This window comes from Gymnogyps californianus, chromosome 27, assembly GCF_018139145.2.
Source record: "Gymnogyps californianus isolate 813 chromosome 27, ASM1813914v2, whole genome shotgun sequence".
NCBI lineage: Eukaryota > Metazoa > Chordata > Aves > Accipitriformes > Cathartidae > Gymnogyps > Gymnogyps californianus.
The window spans coordinates 3345699-3364435 of record NC_059497.1 but is presented as its reverse complement, the minus strand read 5'-3'; the positions used below and the strand labels follow the sequence as shown (position 1 = coordinate 3364435).

Here is an 18737-nt window from a genome sequence, read left to right as displayed (position 1 = left end):
GGCTACAGTTTAGACTATTGTTGTTGGCTCTTATTTACAGTTGTATTTTAAAAATCAGAGGATAACCGTCTGGCATTTTGGTGCACTATCTGTAAGGCCATGGGAATCAATCCACATGGAAAAGCTGATTTATTGCTCCCTTAACTAAAGGGCTGTTAAATTGCTGGTGATGCACTTTAATAATGCTAAGATCAGCGGTGTTACTGTCTGGAATCACCGAAGGGAGTTCCTGCCAGGTAATTTCTTCCCTTTTCAGGTAGTTTCTTTCCTTTTAAGGGTCTCAGGCTCAGCAGGGTGTGTTGTGGCACTTTGTGGCACTTCTGAATACTGTGAATTCCCTCTCGCTCCAATTGCTTCTAAGAACTAAATGTTTTGCTAAAAGCAGTTTTACTGAATTGTTCAGATCTGGCCACACTGAAAAGCATGTAATTTGTGTTGACCGAAAGAAAAAAAAAAGTCAGGAGAGTTTGAGTTCCAGTTATGGGGTTGAATATCCCTACCAAAATCCTACTGAGATCTGTATGCAGCTTCCATTATTAAATTAAATTTGTCAGTGTGGCAGGTTGTGATAAAAAGCAAATCTGCAGGATAACTTTCAGTGTAACGATCTTTGTATCTGTGACTTCTTCAGTATAACCATGGTGTTTACGACATGCATTTGTCAAGTTCTTAATTCTTTTTAACTGAAGTAGGTAGTGGACATAAGATACCACAATGTTACAGTTGGTTTTCCTTTCTATAGAAGAATAAGCTATTGCAGGGCAAGCACATTGTGTGTAGCTGTAACTGCCCAGGTTGTGGCTGGGGCTTGGGGGGGGGGGCGAAGTTTTAGTGCAGGAGAAGAGGAGAAGAATGCTTTATTGGTTTAACTTAAGTCTAAGTCTAAATAAGTAGCTATTTACTAAGAACTGCTTTTCTGACACTTTTTAGGAAGTGCAGACTTGAGGTAGGGGTTCAAGAACTAGCTCAAAGCACTCAGCTACAATATTTACATTGCAGCGCAGATGAGATGATATTGTCCAGGCGGTGCTATTACTTTCCTTTTCTACAGACGTGGCAGTTAATGTGGACTCCTAATTCAGAAACCTGTGTTTTGGAGGAGCTGAGCATTTACCTGAGGTGGGTTCAAACTCAGGTTCTCTGAATATGTCATTGGTGTCTCGTAGTGGATGACAGTTCTCTCTTACAGTGGTTTTACTATGAAGTGCAATATGAGAGAAGAGGTCCTTGGTAATCTTTAGCAGTCATTGCTGCACGTCTGTTAGGAGAAGTGTTGAGCGCAGTTGTCTTTCGATGCCCAGACTAAAAAGGTTTATCTGTTTCACTGCTTTTTTTTCTTCGGTGACATTGGTTGCTGCTCCGCAGGAACCTGCTGAAGTCTCAGTAGCATGAGTACCTGTAGGTCACGTTTCATTTACTAGAGCCCTCTGCTTTTCAGCCAGAAGTTTTGGCACCAGTTATCTCCAGAACCAGTGAATTTTTTACTTTGGTGGGTATTTAAATACAGTATGGGACCCATGAGGCTTGCAATTGTATAGTGCTGTTCAGCACATTATAGTGCTCTGCGGTGTGAAACCATATGTATATGTAAGCTCTCCGTATTGGCAGCCAGAGGTACACACGTTGCATTTACTCCTGAAAGTCTTTCCAGTTTAAGTGCCTCTTCTCAGTTGCTCTCAGTGACTCGTTTACTGACACGCACAGCACATCAGCCTTTTCTTCAGCTCTCTCTCCAGAAATCTCAGCGTCCCTCTGCTGAGATGTATTATTGAGACAATTTAGCCTAAACAAAGCCTCTACATGAATTACAAAGATCCGTTGGAGCAGCCCCCCAGCGTACTTATTTCTTCTGGATGGTGGGCGTTTCCACAAAGACAGCTATGAACTTTCTGCCCGTGTTGTGTATTTATTACGGTGCATGACTGTGATGGAAACCATAATGTAGCTTGCCAGGGTCTACTCCATCCTTCTGTGTCCAACATAGATTGTATTTGCTACTGAGAAGCTGTCCTTGCAGAGAAAAAGCGGCTGTTGGACAAATGGAAGTGGAAATGGAGTGTCTCAAAACCCATTGGGGTAGCTTGCTTTTGCCTGCTCACACTCTGCCTGTTCTGAGCTTCATCTTCCAGTCCTGGAAGAAAAAACAGAATGCTCTTACTAGAGGCCTTCAGTGAAGGCTGACCATTTTGGAAGATGCCATGATTAAGTGATTGAAGAAAGAGCCAGGGCACTGGTCTCCATTCTGGTTTTGTCCATAAGCTGAGCAAGGAACGCCGAGTCCTGTGCGTGCTCTTTGGCCACCTGGACATTGGCAAGCAGCGTCGGGATCCTTGAAAAGGAGATACTGGAAGGCTGTTCTATCAAGAGCAAGAATGAGACCCACAAATGATATGGGGATGATAAACTGTGCGTTTGGAACAGCTCCGGAAGCACAGATGACCTTCGGACAGCAGCTTTTCTGCTCTGGAAATCCTTCTTCAGTTATTTGTCCACAATGACAGGAATTTTCCTTGCTTCTGTGAAAACAGGTGAGACTCTGCTCGTGACTACATGATAGTGTCTGGCCAGCAGAACGGTCAGCTGCCACAAGCTGGGTTACACATCCCATCAGCTTGCTCTCTGCACCTTATTATGATTAATAGAGGCAGTTGTTGTGATTGCAGTCCTGTTTTTCTGTGCTGTTTTACCCTGGGAATGTCCGCTTGCTGCCCACACATTTGTGGGGACACCCCCATGCCTGCCACACTGAGCAGGTGCTTCGAGAAGATACAGTCCACTGAACTCAGCAGTTATCTTCAGAGTCTCCGACTCCTGGAAGACATAACTGCATCTGAGGATCAGTCTGAGAAGATACTTGAAGAAGGCAGGAACATGTTGTACCTCTGGCAAAGATAAAGACTTGCTGTTCTGGAAAGAGGTGATATCCTGCTGGATCTTCCAAGCACCCTTCCCTACAGCCCGTTGTTTCAAGATATATTTTTCTTGTTTAGAAAAGCTCCACATCTCCATATACACCCACACAGTCACCGCAGTAACAAGCGGGAGCGCTTGCTAAACAACATGTGTGTGTGTTTGCACTACTTAAAAAAGGCATGTATCACAAAATTGATGACCTGTTTTGGTGTCCCGCGCGTAATGAATTTAATTAAATTGAGCGCATTCTGTGATAACGTAGGTTTATTTTTTCATTTGTACTGCGTTTCAGGGAAAACCTTTAAGTAAAGGCCTGTTACCAGTTAAGCAGCCTGCGATCTTCCTGTGTGTCCGTTTCCAGGGAGGGAGAGACCTCCTATCCCTCCCAGGATGCGTCTGCCTTGCAGTTGGGAGGGGAGGCTGTAGCACGAACATACGTGTTTGCAAAAACCAGCAGGAACGGCAGCAGGGGAATGGCTTAAGCTTCATCTCCTGAGCCAGCTTGAAAAAGTACTTGCTGTGGTGTTTTTAAGCTGGTTCCCCAGTCCCATTGCCACCAGTGGCTGTAGCTGCTCCAGGTTCCCAGGAGGGGCAACCACCGCATCATTTGCTTGTGGTAGTGCCAGGAGATTACTTAACCCTTCTCCAACTGTTTTTAACGCTGTTTTGCTTTGCATGTGGAATGGAAGGAGCCCTGGTGAAGGCAGCGTGCACCCGCTGCGCCCGGCCTGCGGAGCTCCCCAGGCAGGCAGCTCACTAGAGGGCACCCGCCGGCCGTGCACGGCATGGAGCGGGATGCTGGCAGTTTTCCTTGCAGCTCTCTTCTCCTTGCCTCCAGGCTGTACAGACCCAGCCTTTACAGCTGGCACAAATAGGTTGCGCTGAGAGGCATGAGTCCCATGGTTGGGGTTTGGCTTTCCTTATTTGCCTCTTGGTTTATGGTGCTGGTGGAGACCCGCAGGCTGCATGAAATCAGGAGGAAGACAGAGGAGCGCGCTCTGCTCTTTTGTATTGTAAACTAGCCCCGCATACGCCCAGCAGTGATTTATCACTAGTTGCTTGCCAAGGAGGAGATGCTGCTTCATCATGAAGAGCATCTTGATTGCTTTGTAGGAAAACAATAAAACTCCACCTGTGGCGTCAGAACAGGAGAACCAGAGCTGGTTCCCCCGTCCCCGACGAGAGGATACCTGCTGGCAGAGGGCAGAGTTGGTTGTATTTATGGTCCTGCCCAGCTGCCCCTGCTTGTTCCCTGCCTGCGTTTCTACGAGCAGCTTTAGGTAGGGCTGGTGTCCAGGATCACCCGTTGGCAGACAGCTGGGTTGCACCCAGCAGCCGTTTCCATTCTGTCCTGCAGCAGCTATAAGCGCAGCAATTAGACTTGCTGGTAACCTCTGCCAGTCTTAAGCCTGCAGGGAAGTTTCTGGCTCTGCCCCCGCAGTCCTCTCTCTGTGTAACCTTTCCTTGCACCCTGCCAACAAAACCAACCTGTCCCAACGTGCTCCAAAGCACAGAGGCTGCATAAAGTAGAGCATCTGCATCTGTCTTATTTGCCAGGGGCTGTTTTTAGTCCTGAGATCCCCCACCCTCACTCTGCCCGCCCTGGGTGAGCAGCAGCTCTCTGCCAGCGGCTGGCAAAATGAATCCTCCCGGCTTTAGCAGAAAAGGTATTGGAGGAAGGTGGAGTTGCTCACCTCTGAATGTGACTTCTTAACAGGGGAGGCTGGCCAGATGCATGCTGAAAGGAGATGGCTGTTCGTCTCGTACAGGAAACAACAGCATTTCATCTTCCTCGCAGGTGCAGCCACGATGTGTTCCTGTGGGGAAGAAATACTATTCTGTATCTTACAAAATAAAGGATCCTTTTTTGCTGTAGCCTGTCAAGTAGCCAGAGCTTGGTATTCCAACCCTGCTCAGCTTCTGCCCTCTGAAGTCCCTCCACTTCACCTTGCCTTTTTTTTTTCCCTCTTTTGTAGGAAAGTGATTATTTTGGGGCAGCGTTTGTGGTGCTCCCAAACTCCCTTAACCAGTTGCAGGTCTGTGCAGGAGCACCCTCTAAAACCTGCGCTCTTCAGTCTGTTGATTGGAGGCAGCGGCACTTCTTCCTCCTCTGCCTTGGGGTAACAGACAGCAGAATCTGGCCCACTGAAAATAAACAGTCTCGCTTCATGCAAACACCTTCCCCAGAATTGTCAGTGACCCAAATCTTGACACTGGGGAAAAATAAAAGCTATCAGAAAGATTGGGTTTCAGAGATGAGCCACACCGCTGCTGTCCCAGCCACCAGCGCAGGCTGGGAGACCCCCTGAAGGTCTGTTTGGGGTCTCCAGCTGGAGCTTACTGGGGCAAAGAGGCAGGCGGTGTGAAACCTCGCCAGCAAAGCAGGCGTGAGCTGCCAGTGCACAAAACCCAGGGTGGTTTTAAGAAAAAAAAAATGCAGCTTTTAGCAGCTAAAGCCTCATTAATTTGAAGATCGAAAAGGCCACACAATTGGAAACTGGCATCACAGTCCCAGCAGTGGGACTGAGCAGGGATTAAAAGGAACCAGCGTGAGACCCCGAGGTCTGGGGAAGCAGAGGGAAGCGCTGCGGGGGCCGAACTGTCTCCTGCATGAAGGATGGGGGGCACGTACCTTTTGTTTCTGGAAAGCCAGACCAGCCTCTCTTTGCTTTGCATTTGTAACTCTGTTTAATGAGACGGCGGTACTCTACCTCAGAGAAGAGCAGAGCCCTGATGCCCACCAAGGACTTGCACTTTCCCTGCCCAGCACCAGAGACATCCCTTTACTGCAGCATCCTCTAGTTTAGCCGGCGGTAAATCAGGAAGGATTATTTACCGGAGTGATTTAGTGGGATGCTTTAAATGGCATGTAAATGTTTGCATATTGCTTTGAGCGTGGGAACAGCTTTACAAGTGCTAGCTATTGTTATTTTGCTTTGGAAACCATGTTCTCCTTAAAGTCAATACCACAAAGAAGAATGCCTGAACAAGTCAGTTAGCTCGCTACGATACTCTTATTATTGCCATTAGCAGAGAGGATTGTAACCCACGCTGACAGAGCCCTTTGAGCTCTGGGTGTTATTCTCCTTTGGTATAAAGCAACACTTACTTCATCATGAGAGAGCACCCTTACCTCTGACCCTTGCTTGCAAAACTGTGTTTTCTGCTCATACCTAGAAATACAACATGTTGCAGTTAGGCCTTTAAACTATAAAAAAACAAACCAAAACAACGGAATGCACAGAGAATGCATTGCTCTGGCTGAAAACACAGGTCCACAAACATTTTGCCATCAATCAGCTGGGCTACAGAAGAGGACAGCAAGCACGGGTGGTTCGTTGTGTGGGCAGAGCAGGCTCTGTCCCTCGCTGTTAACCCTGTGCCGCCGCGCTCTGCGGCAGGACCCGGGGGTTGCTGGCACTTGGCGACCCGAAGCGGGCTTAATGGTGGAAACATTTGGGTATCCTCCCCGGCCCCGATTCTGCACGTGCTTTCAAGTCCTGCTTGCTCCCCAAGAGCTTGGGTAGATGCTTTGGGTTTTATCCTAAAGCAGGGCTTTATCTGGCAAGCTGGGAAGCGTGGGGGGCTCCCACTGGGTGCCCGCCGTCCTTGTTGGAGGGATGGGCACAGCCTTGTGCACCCACTCCTGCCCCCAGCCCCACTGAGCTTCGCCAGGCTCTGCGAGGGGCTTCCCCCCCCCCCCCTTGGTGCTGAGCTGAACCCCTGGCTGCAAACTCTCATTTTTGGGTTTCCCTTTTTTTTTTTGCTCACCCCGCCGCCTTGCAGGAGTCCATGGATGCCAGGGCAGAAAGCTGGTGCCTGCCCCGGCTGCTCTCCCAGCGCTCCCCGCAAGCTGCGCTCAGCTGCCTGGAGGAAGGAAGCACTTTATTCCTGCCTTCCTGGAAGGGGATATTTTATTTATCTCCTCAGTGGCTTTATCTGGATTTAATGTTCTATAGGTGCCACTTTTATCTCTCTTCTCCCCCCTTTCCCTTAACCTTGTTTGTGTAATCACTGTGCCCAAATTAAATATTTACTGTTTTCTCTGTACTGGTGAGCCTCCCAGTTCCTTTCCACTTTCAATTAAAGATTTACTAGGTGGGAATCAGCACTTCTGCAAGGCCAACAAACCAGCCCCCCTCGTTTGATTTTTAAGTGCTTCGTTATCATAGTTCAGCAGAGCACACCATAATTTAATTCTAAAACACACCGGCACGCACGCACACACCCCGCAGCGCCTGGCTTCATCCGTGCGAGGCTGAGCCTGAAAGCAGCGGGGTGTGAGGAGCAGGACAGGCGAGCACGTGTCTCTGGAGGGGTCTCTGGCTTCCCCCAGGATGCTGGATGGTGCGGAATGGGCTGGGGACAGCCCTGCGGCAGGGACACGGTGGTGCTGGGCTGCACTGGACAGGGCTGGGTCAGGCACCGCTCCCACCACAGCTCTGGTCTGGTTGAGAGAAGGAGGACAGTGGTCTGCCAGGCAGACCTGGTACCCATCCTCAGGCCACGTTAGGACAGGGCAGCTTACCACAGAATGGGACTTTCTCATCACTCAGCTGTAATATTTATCATTAACCAACTTTTTAGATCAGTATTTTATTGGGAAGGTTGCTGGGGTAATTCACACTTCGAACATCTTCCCTCCATGTGCGTGAAGCCTGGGCTATTAGGAATAATGAACTTTTTGCTAGTTACCTTTAGTGAACTAATAAATCTTTAATGCTAGCTGGAAATTTATTAATGGAAATTTAGTCTGTGACCTCAAAACTTACAGAAAAAGGTGAAGGAAGCGGATGGGGCGAAGCAGTAGGAACAAAGTGGCGGGCAGGAGCTCGGTGGCACAGCAGGCAAACAAAGCCCAACCCGGGCGGCTTTGGCAGCAGGGATGCCGGAGGGATGCGGCGATGCAGGGAAAGGAGCTGGAGGACCTGCAGCCCCACGCACGCACCGTGCTCAGCACCGCCACGGTCACGCAACTGTTCGGCAGAGAGCGAGAAAACGGCAGGATTTCCCGGTGAGCTGTTGAGCCAAGGGGGTCGAGAGACCATCAGCTCCTGGCCCTTCCTCAGCCGCTGGGCACCACTGCAATGCACGCTGCTGCTTATTTGCAAGCAGGAGAGAAAACGCTTTTACCCCCCACTTTTTCCCCCACCTCCCTGGGCTTTTTGGGAAGAGCCCAGGGCTCGGCATCGCCAGCCTGCCCCCTCCAAAGCAGCCATTCCCCCCCCACACACCTTGTCACAGCCGAGCGGCTGTCAGGGACCTGCATTATTTATCTGCTCGGTAACATTTACTGGGATCTAGTGTTTAATAACTGTCACTCCAATATATCTTTTCTTAATCCCCTCAGATCTGTTGCTGTGGCAATTTTAAATATTTATCAACGCAGTTTGTGTGTTCACTGTTAAGGTTGCAATTTTCTTGTAATTAAAGATTTACAAAACACTGCTCAAGATTTAGAGAGGATTGGCAAAGATCAAAGCTGTTTGGTATTCACACTGGAAATCACCAGCTCTCCGGAGGTTTTCTGCAGGACCCTGATACACAGGTGACGGTGCAGACCTCCCCTTTATATTTGGTTATTTTTGCTGTTGCTTTTAACCATTTTCGCTGGCTCTCATTGCAGAAGTGAGAGCTTTTGCCCCCCTCCACGTCTCCCCATATCTTGCTGACACAGCTGAGTCCCTGCCAAAGCTTTATATTCCTCGGGGCCTCATCCAGCCCTGGGGAGAGCTGCTTCGAGAAGGGCCCTGCTCACCCCGCGATGGCCCTGCCGGTTCCTGCGCTCGCTGCCTGCTCCTGCCGCCACCGAGCTGGGCTCTGGCTTGTTATTCCCTATTAATATTCATTCTCCATCAGCACGAGCCCTGCCTGCCTTTCCCCGCTCCCGGCTCTCTTCCCATTTAGCCACATGCAAATCCAAAAATCAATTCTTCCTTCCCCCACCTAATTAAGATTTAATACAGTTCCAGGACAACTCGGGAGCAGTGAGGGTACCAGGGGTGCCCCACACATCCCACTGGCATCAGACCCCGGGATGGGAGCAGGGTGCTCTGCCTGCTGCTGCCGCTTGCCCCGGGTGGCCGTGGCCTCCTGCACCCTTGCTCGCTGTGAGGTCGGACCCCAGACACCCCAAAGTGCCCCCTGGGTGCACACTGGTTTCTTAATTAATTATTTAAGCCTGTCTGGCACAGGCAGCATGAGCAGACCCAGTGACCAGCAGCAAGGACCCATCTCTCACCAGGACCCGCAGCATCCATGCTCCGCTGGCACCACTGATGTCTCCTGTGATGCTGCTGCTGTGCATCCCCGAGTCCTCACTCCTCCAGAGACCCCCTGCACCGTGGGACAAATTCAAGCAGCAGCCTCATCCACAACAGCATCCCCTGCAGACGGCTGGGCTATTGGGAGAGGAGCCAATGCTGGGAAGGGAGCTGGGCTTCCCAAAATACTGCCTGGCAGAGAGGGAAGGCAAGAGCTGCAAGCAGCCAGCCGGGGCTGTGAAAGCAGGCAGAGCAGCTAATTGCAAACCAGCCCCTAGAGAGGTCAGCGCTTTTCTAGCTTCAAACAGCTCCAAACTGACCTCGTGCCACCTCTCCTGCCCCGCTGCTTTCCATCAGCCTGATTTTAGCCTCAATTGCCCACTTGAATGCAGCTGAATCCATTTACTCGGGCCGGCTGGGCTGCTCTAGCAGGGGGCAGGAGCCGCTTCAGCTCTGAAAGGCTGGAAAAGGCAACGGGAAATAAATGAGCTGCAATCATTTCTCCTCTGCGACTCCTGCCTTCGCTTCTTCTTCCTTTCTTTGGTGACTTCTGGATGGAAAGGCCAAAGAAGCACTTGTCTCCTGACCCCAGCACGTGCTTGGAAGGGGAAAAGGGACCAAGGACCGTAAGTCACTCAGCGGCTCCCTGCCTCAGTTTCCCCACCTGCAGATCAGTGGTAAAGGAGGGAGGGCGAGAAGTGATGAAGCACTTGGAAGGAGAGCTGCTTGCCGTGGAGATTGACAGGTAGATTTTCCTAAAGGTTTTGAAAGCTGCACCTGCTTCATCATAATGGCATCATGCATATGGATAACACCGCTGACATTTGCCAGGGAGGTCGGGTGTTTTAAACTAAATCATTTTTGAGGAAGTGCTGGAGAGAGGAGGAGAGGCCTGCTTTGATTGTCTAACGAACTAATAAATATGGGCCTGTCGTGTTCCTCCCAGAGCCTGAAAGCCTTTGGTGCAGGTAGCCAGCCAGCCAGCCAGCCGCCGCCTGCCCTGCCGCCCAGTGATGGGTGCTGAGAACGGGGCGTCTCCACCGCGGGGCCCTCAGCAGGTGCAAGAGCTCTGCGAAAGAAGAACACAATGATGGAGCCACTCCAAAAATCAGTTTTATTAGGTGCTTAAAATAGAGCCTGGCACGCAATGTTCTCACTTGGCTTTGTCGAGAGAAGCTCAGTTGCATATGAGATCCACGATGCTGTTTGCACTGAGAAAGAGGAGGAGGAGGAGGGGTAGAGGGCAGAAGAAGCAGAAGTGAGGACTTTTGCTGCTGTCCTCAAAGTGAAGGTAATAAAAAAAATTAAAAAAAAAAAAAAAGGAGAAATTAAACCCGACGAACAGCTAAGCAAGAGTGGTTTATGGGAGAGAAACCAGTGCCCAGGGGTGAGACCTGATGGGACAGGCTGGAGGAGAAGCATTTCCCAAACAAGCCTTTGACATCCCAGATGGATGGAGGGGGAGGGCCGGGAGGTGATGGAGGCCACCCCTGCTCGCCTCCCCTGCCCCACTGGGCCCCCCAGCACCCCTGGGCTCGGCTGGCAGCATCCAGGAGGGATGTCAGGTGTTGGTGACAGCCTCTTGGGCTTGAGAAATTTGGGAGCCTCTTCACTAGAGCATCTCTTTGAGAGCTGCATCCCTGCGTGGTGCTCGGAAATGAAGACTGCTGTCCCCTGCTACCGGTAAACCTGCTTCAGTGGTTAATTACTTATGCTGCTTAATAAAAACCCGTCTTGTTTCTAATTTGAGTTGCCCTGACTCTTGCCATGCCTTTGGGGGGCAGATTAAAGAGCCCTCTAGTCGAGAGCATCCTGGGTCAGACACTACTTTCCCGCTTTCCGAAGCATCTCTGGTTCCTGCCACATCTTTGCTCTCTGGGCTGGGAGATGAGGAGACCCCGCAGAGCGAGCCCGCCTCGGCGCCCAGGGGGGCTGCTCCCCCTTGAAGGAATTTAAGATGCAATTAGATTTTGCTGTGCCTAAAAAGCCCCGTTTCCCCTGCCTGGCACCCCAAAATAACCCTCACGTGCACTAGTAAAGCATCCCCAGGTGCAGAATCCAGACTCCAAGCAGAGGACGAACAGTAAATCCCCATCGCGAGCCCTGTAAAACTTTGCAGCCGCTATAATTCACCCGGCGAGGTTCATTTTTGGCCAGATACCTCCTGCTGAGGAGCGTGAGCATCGCTTCCCTGTGCAGGGGGCTCGGTGCCGCGGGGAGGGCGGCAGCCGGGGCTGCTCCCCCAGCAAGATGCGGAGGGTGAAACATGCTGCGGGGCTGGTGTGAGACGCTTGGCTCTCCCCCGCCTCCTCCAGCGAGGGCTGGCTTTAATTCAGCCGCCTGCCTTGGATGCACTCGCTTGTGGCCTTTGTAGGAGGAAGAGTCTCCGAGCAGACGGGACCTTGTCCCCCTGGATGACAGGGGACGGTGCTGGTGAGGCTCTGCCCGCCGCTGCTCCAGCTCCACATGCCCCATCCAGGCTTGGGCACAAGGGACAGGGAACAGTTTATGGAGCATTTCCTCCAGCACGGTGCCCAGGAAAAGCTGGCTGGTGCTTTAATAATAAATAACAACAACAATAAATAATGTATGAGGCACCTACGGTGCTCTCAGCTGATGTCCTCGGAGGAAGGGAGGGGATAGGAGCGGTTCACAGCAAAGCTCCTGTTTTGGGGCATTGGGGGGGTGATTTAGCCACCCCCCTCCATGGGCAGCCGGGGCTGGAGCACCCACCCAGGGACGCTCGGGGCGGGGGACCCACTGGGAAACGAGTCCTGCAGCGGCGGGTGCCTCTCTCTGAATGCACTGCATAGAGCTCCTTGGGTCGCTCCGGTTTCAAAGGAAATCAAATTAATTGCATGTATCTTGCATTTTAATCTCTGGTTTGCAGGCATCGCTTTTAGATGAGAGCACACAATCCAGGCAGCGGCTGAACCTTCACCTCCCATCCCAGTGTGGCGGCAGCAGCCACGATAACTGTGATCAAAGAGGCTTTTTCTCTACACCTACAAAATTACAGCCTTTAAGGGGCTCGGTCCTTGCTTTGTTTGGGAACCGATGATGTTTTTCGCAGAGAGTGGGATGGTGGAGGGGACGGGAGATGCAGGCGCTGCCCAGCTGCCTGGGGCTCAGCCCATGCATCGCAGGGACGAGCAGGATTAGATCAGGGACACGTTTACACCGGGGAAATTTCTCAGCAACAATTTCTACATGTTCCAGCACCAATTTAGCTGAAAAACAGGGAATATATTTTGCATTTAAGTTTCCCCACTGTACAAAAGGCAGAGGAGAAAGGCTGTTTCAGGCCCCGAGTCTGCAAACACTGATGGTTGCACACCTGAGCAGAGCCGGTGGGGCTGGGGCTCTGCAGCTGAATATTCAAAGCAGATCATGACTCTAATTCAGCAAAGTATTTAAGCCTGCACTTAACTTTCAGCTTGTGCTTAGGGCCCCTGGAGATCTCCCTGGGTCCTGAACACATGCTGAAGTGCTTTGGTGAGCGGTGATGGTGTGCTGAACGGGGACCGGGGAGAGCCATTACCCTCCGAAATAATTACCCGGTGAAGGCGCAGAAGCTGTTTCGCGTGCCTGGCTGAGCACGGAGCTTATCCAGCGGGGAACCATCTCGCCTTGGCTGGAAGATGAATGAGAAGTTCAAAGAGCTTTTTACTGTGTCAAGGTTTTCTGGTCCCTTCAAAGCCCCGTGCACGCAGCAATTGCACTGGCACAACCGGCTTCGCCCGAGGGGGCACCACATCTGCACGGAGACCCTACCTCCTGGGGTACCTGCACCCCATCACCCCCATCAGCCCCCCAGGTCTGGCTGGGATGTTTTTTCTTGGTCTTTTCCATGGAAGGACCCCCAGGCGAGGTGCCAGTCAGGCTCTGGATGCACCCATGCCCACACCACGGGCTGCACCAGGGTCTCTTGGGGCCGTGTGTGTGTTGGTAAAGGCACATTTTGTTTAGGGTTGCAGTTAAACTGACCCCAAAGTCCTCACCTCTAACAAGCAGGGATTAGGTTTAGGCCTAAGCAAAGGGATGGCTTGTTCACGTTAACCAGGGAGGGGAATATTGCCGGCAGCATCCGTGCCCATCGAGCGGGAGGGGAAGGGCTCCTTCAAGCCCCGCTGATTTAGGTTCGCTGTGTCCCTTGGGTTTGGCACAACCCGGGGACACACACACACACTGGTGCTGCCCACTGCTCCCATTCATTTGCAAATTTAATTGCTTATCAGAGAAAGAAGTGGCAACAGCCCAGGAGAGCAGGTTTTGCATCCCTCCCCCCCACCTGCACCTCCCACCACATGCCCAGCGATGCGCAGGGTGCGTGCCAGGACTGCTGTCACACAGGGACTGTCCTGCAGAGCCTCCCCAGCCCCTCCTGCACCTGAAGCAAGGGGTTCCTACCATGAAGCCCTCCCGCTGCACACCAGTATTACAAAGGATTTCCTTTTTTTTTCTCTCCTCTTTTTTTTTTTTTATACAAAAACAGAAAAGCAAGAACTTCCTCCCCCCCACCTTTTCCTCCCATTTTTCCTTTTTTTAACATTATCCACAAAAGTTTACAAAATAGCCTTGAGATTACGCTTGTGGGATACAGGATCCAATCAACTCTGGCAGAAACCAGCCAGCCCCACAGGGATGCCAGTTAAGAGATGTGTCACCATCGTCATTCCTGTTGCTTTTGCCCAAAGTCCCCTCCTTTCCCCTCTGCTTCCCTCCAGCCGACGGCAGCGAGCAAGCGACAGGGCAGCGGGAAGGCGCTGGGGGTGGGTTTGTGGCTGATTAGCTGAGTGCTCAAAAAAAAAAAAAAAAAAAAAAAAAGAAAAAGAAACAAAAGAAGAACATGTATCCCAAAGGAAAAGGCCTTTTTTTGTATTTCCAAAACAGGGACTGTCCAGTGAAGGAGCTGACACTGCTGGGGTGTCTCATGGTGCCAGGGGGACGTGGGGAAGGGGTGATCTGCTGATCATCTGTATGGCTCTTTGACCGCTCGGGGCATCATCCCCTTCAGGCTTGGGCCCCTCTGAGCCCTCCCGGCTGCCCAGCGGGTGCTTTCAGGAGCCATGCACAGATCCAGACCCTACGCATGGATCCAGACCCTGCCAGGACCACGAGGAGGCTCTGCAAGCCCCGTGCCCAGCTCTGCTCCTCTCCATCTGCCACGCTGCTTCGACTCTTGGTCGAGTCCATGAAATCCCTTTTTTTTTTTTTTTTGTTCAGTTTTGCAGTTTAGTTATTTTTTTTTTGGTAAAAAATAGTTTCTCCCTCCCCACCCCAAACCACCCACAGTCAGCCCCACCAGTGCATCAGCCTTCAGCAGTCCAGGGGGGCTGCTTGCACCTCCACGGCCAGGAGCTGCCCCCCACGCTGCCCCTGAGCCCAGGGCTGGGTGAGGGGGGGATAGACCACGCGCATGGCCGTGGCACCCCGGAGCAGCTCCCTGACCCTCCTGGGCTCTGCCCCGACGCCGTAGCGAGCTACAAGGCTGGCAGCAAGGAGCAGGAGACAGAGGACCAGCACCATCAGGAGGCTCTGCCTGCCCTCCAGGAGCCAGTAGCGGTGGGCAGCCTCTTTAGTCCTGGCGTTCACACAAGCCACCTTGGCCTGCAAGTCTACAAAGGCCACGTGGAGGCAAGCCCAGTACTCCGTGTCCTGGTGGAGCCGGGTGATGTTGTACGTGTGGGTCCCCATGGGGATCCGGGCCACGTTGGTCATGTCCAAGTTGGAGCTAAGCAAGAAGCTGGACCAGGTGAGGTTGGAGGAGACGGTGTTGAGATGCGGCTTCCAGGCAACCAGGATGTGGTAGGCCTGGACATCCGCCACCACCAGCTCCAGGCTGTCCTCGCTGAGCGGGAAGGAGTGGTTGACCGTCACACTGACACTCTTGGTGTCTGCCCCGAGGAGGTTGTGAGCCACGCAGGTGTACAGCCCGGCCTCCCGAGCCGAGATCCCATGAATTTCCAGCGTCCCTTCGGGGTGCACCTTGTACCACCCATCTTCTGCGTAGGGGATCAGCTTCACCCCAGAAGGGGTGACCCAGTAGATCTCCGGGTCCGGCTCCGCCAGAGCTCGGCAATGCAAGGAGACATTGTCACCATCCGCCACCTCTAAGTGGGAGGGGAAGCTCTTGGTGGAGATAAGAGGCAGGCACCGGTCTGTCATCTCCCGGAAGGGGACATCCCGAATGTGCCTCCTCTTGAGGTCAGGGGGCTCGGCGCACAGCGTGGACTGGGGTTCAATGAAGCGGATGTGGTTTTCCGTGCTGTTGACCCAGCGGATGACGCAGTCGCAGCGGATGGGGTTGCTGTGGATGCTGATCTCCTGCAGGTTGGGCAGGGACTCGACCGTCTGCTTATGCAAGGCACTTAGGGCGTTGTTGTTGAGCATGAGGGTTTCCAGTTGGGGAAGGTGGTGGAACGCGTTGGGGTGGATAAAGGACAGCTTGGGGTTGTTGGTCACGTCTAGCTTGGTCAGCTCGGGGAGGTTGATCAAGGCAAACTGGTCTATGGACACCAGCTCCTCCATGTTGTTGAGCCCCAGCTCTTTGAGGTGCAGCATGTTCGTGAAGTCGCTTTGCTTGACCCTCTGCAATGGGTTTTTGTTCAGATCCAGGAACTTGAGGCCAGGAACTTGCTGCAGCGCCCGCTTGGGGACATTCACGAGCTTGTTGTCATAGAAAGAGAGGCTCTCCAGGCTCCGCAGCCCTTCCAGCGCATAGTCCGAGATCTCCCTCAGGTTCATCCCAGCCAAAACCAAACTCCGCAGGTTCGACAGGGGCCTGAAATTCATATCCAAGATTGCATCCACCCTGTTGCCCCCGATCATGAGGATCTCCAGGCTGGGGAGCATCTGGAACCAGCGGCTGTCGACTGTCCTCAGCAGGTTGGAGTTGAGGTGGAGGCGCAGCAGGCTGCCGAGGCCGGAGAAGGCGCAGGGAGCGATCCTGCGGAGCTGGTTGTGGTTCAGGTAGAGCTCCTGCAGGTTGCCCAGCCCGGGGAAGCTGCCATCGGGCAGCTCAGAAAGCTGGTTCTCCTCCAGGTGCAAGCTGAGCAGCTGGGGCATGCTCTTCAGGCCAAAGTCCCAGACATCGGAGAAGCTGTTCTGCGACAGGTCCAGCTCCGAGAGGTTTCTGAGATAGTCCAGCTCGCTCTGCTCAAGCCTGGCGATATTGTTGCTTTGCAAGAGCAGGGTCTGGGTCCCCTCTGGCAGGTCTTCAGGCACAGCGGAGATGAACAAGTCATTGCAGTCCACTGTGGCAGCCTCCCGGTACACCGAGCGGGGAGTGTACCACGGCCTGATCTGGCAGACGCACTGCGGTGGGCATTTGACCTTCCAGGGCACGATGGGGATGGCAGTGGCGGCCACCACGCAGAGCAGAAGCGAGCTGGTTTGGAAGCGTTTCATTTTCGGCTGGTGGGACCAGCTTCCTCCCAGGCAGGAAAGGTTCACAGGGCGCATCCGGAGCAGGGCATGGGGTGACAGCCGGGAGGGGACAGCATCTGTGGGAGAAGATGCTCCATGCGAGCTCCTGGCACTGATCAGGCCGTGCTGCCGGCTGCCCTGCCTGGCCCCCTCCGCCGAGAGCACATAACACCCGCAACCCGGGCTGGCGCCTTCAGTCAGAGCTTCGCCTTTTCTTCCTCCCCAAATGATTCATTTTTGCACTCGGCTGCATCCTTTGGGTTCCACCTCAAGGTCATTCCTGAAAGAGGCCAGACAACAAGTTGTGTTAGAGGAGACCTCATGCACGTGGTGAACAAGTATCAGAGAGAATAAACAGGCTGGAGAGGCAAAACCCCATGCACGGGACCCCCAGCACCCTGCCCAGCCTCAAGGCAGACCAATGTGTCCGTTTAATCTGTTTTATATCCATAGCATTAACTGTGCCCTCCCATCCCAGAGGTTTGGAATATGATTAGCCCAGAGATGAGTGTGATTAGCCCAGGGCCACCAGCAGCCCATGGACCAAAGGCTTTCCCCTGAGCAGAGCCCAAGCTGCAAATGCTGGGAAGAGAAAGTTTCCATGGGAGCAACTTTCCTCCAGGCTCTCAGGACTCTGCCTCCTGCCCGTTATCCTCCCCAGCACCAAGCACCCGCACCCAGGAGCTCCCAGCCCTATTTGCAGACCCCTAACATGTTTTTCCTTGGTGGGCTTATGGAGGAAACATGCCACCAAGCACAGACCTCTTTCTTGGCATCTCTAGCAGAAGCCCTGTAGCAGCACAGGGACCACAGGCTCCGAGCTCAGTTTGCTTTGCACTGGGACAGATTATCCCAGACCCATCTCATCCCTTTTTATTTCTACACTAGCAAAGCAGTAAGCACACCTACCTCCGCACAAACTTGGGCCTCAAGGGTTAAAGTAGCCGATACTGGGGGGCTGGTGGCCTGGGGGGCTGGTGGCCCAGAGGGCTGATGCTGAGCGGAAAGCCAAGCTTTTAGGGAAAGAGCAGTGCACAAGCAAGCACATCCCCCTGCACAATAAGGCTAGAGCAGCCACACAGACCCCTGCACAAACCTCCCCTCCAGTATAAAGCCCCCCCAGCTCCTTTTCAAGCACTGGCCCAAGGTGGGGGCAATTTCCTGGGAGCAGAAAACCCTGACTGGGCTCATTAGAAGCTCCTGGGGGGAAGCAGAAGCCCCTTAACCCCCTCCATGCTGGGTGCGACCCTGGCTTTGCCCCCTTGCCTTGCACCCTTTCCAGGGAAGAGGGGTCGGGGGTTCCTCGGTGGGGTGTTCGGTGAGGGGCTGGGGTGGGGGTGAGCCCCCCGGCACCTCCCTGCCCCTCTCCCCATCCGGCTGCGGGGTTCGGAGGAGCTGGAGCTGGCCACCACCTCACCTTTGATTTTTTGATTTGCTACAGCTCTCCTGACCCACGCTGACACAAATCAAACCAAGCCCCAAAGCTTCTCCCCGTCTTAAAAGGCTCTCACGCAGCACGAAAAACATTAAAAAGCAGCCAGAATGGGAAAAGAAACTTTCTCTCCAAGCAGCTCTATTTTATCACCCTCTTGTTCTCCCTGTAAAGGGCTTCCAACCAAAGTTTATTCAGCGTCAACTCATCCAAGCCTTGCACCAGAATTGATGCCACACACTTCCCTTCTTGCCTGCTGTGAGGGCATTGGTTTTTAAAACATCTCCTGGAGAAACAGCATTAAAAAAGAGGAAGACTGTATTGATTTCTGCATCCTTCTGATGGACCCACATCTTTCTTTTTAAGTGCACGGGCATTTCTGTGACTATAAATCTCTCCAGCCGTTAAAATATTATAGAATCTTTTCTCCTTAAAAAAATAATATGGAGGAATGGGCTTTTTTCATTTCCTCAAGGCTGTGAAGAAAAGCCCAGAAGCAGCACCTTGTTTCAAACCCCATTTTACAGGGAAGACCCTCCAGCTCTGCTGTTGGGTGATATCTCTACAGGGTTTGTATCTGTAACCAGGTTTTATCACTTTTGCCTGGCACGGGATGGGGTTGCAGCACTGATGTCTGTGGAAAGTCTTGCGTACAGGATGATGCCCTAATAGTCCAGGTGTTTGTATAAGTAATACGATCA

The 18737-nt window shown here is 52.5% G+C and overlaps 1 protein-coding gene across 1 annotated transcript; it reads right to left on the bottom strand.

The window, feature by feature from the left end:
• Positions 1–14495: 14495 nt before the first annotated feature.
• LRRN2 (leucine rich repeat neuronal 2) lies at positions 14496–16586 on the bottom strand. The gene has a single exon (XM_050911464.1). The coding sequence runs from the start codon at positions 16584–16586 to the stop codon at positions 14496–14498; it is 2091 nt and encodes a 696-aa protein (XP_050767421.1).
• Positions 16587–18737: the final 2151 nt, after the last annotated feature.

What these genes read in the sequence shown, in the direction of transcription:
- LRRN2 (XM_050911464.1), bottom strand. Translation starts at nt 16,586, where the DNA reads ATGAAACGCTTCCAAACCAGCTCGCTTCTGCTCTGCGTGGTGGCCGCC.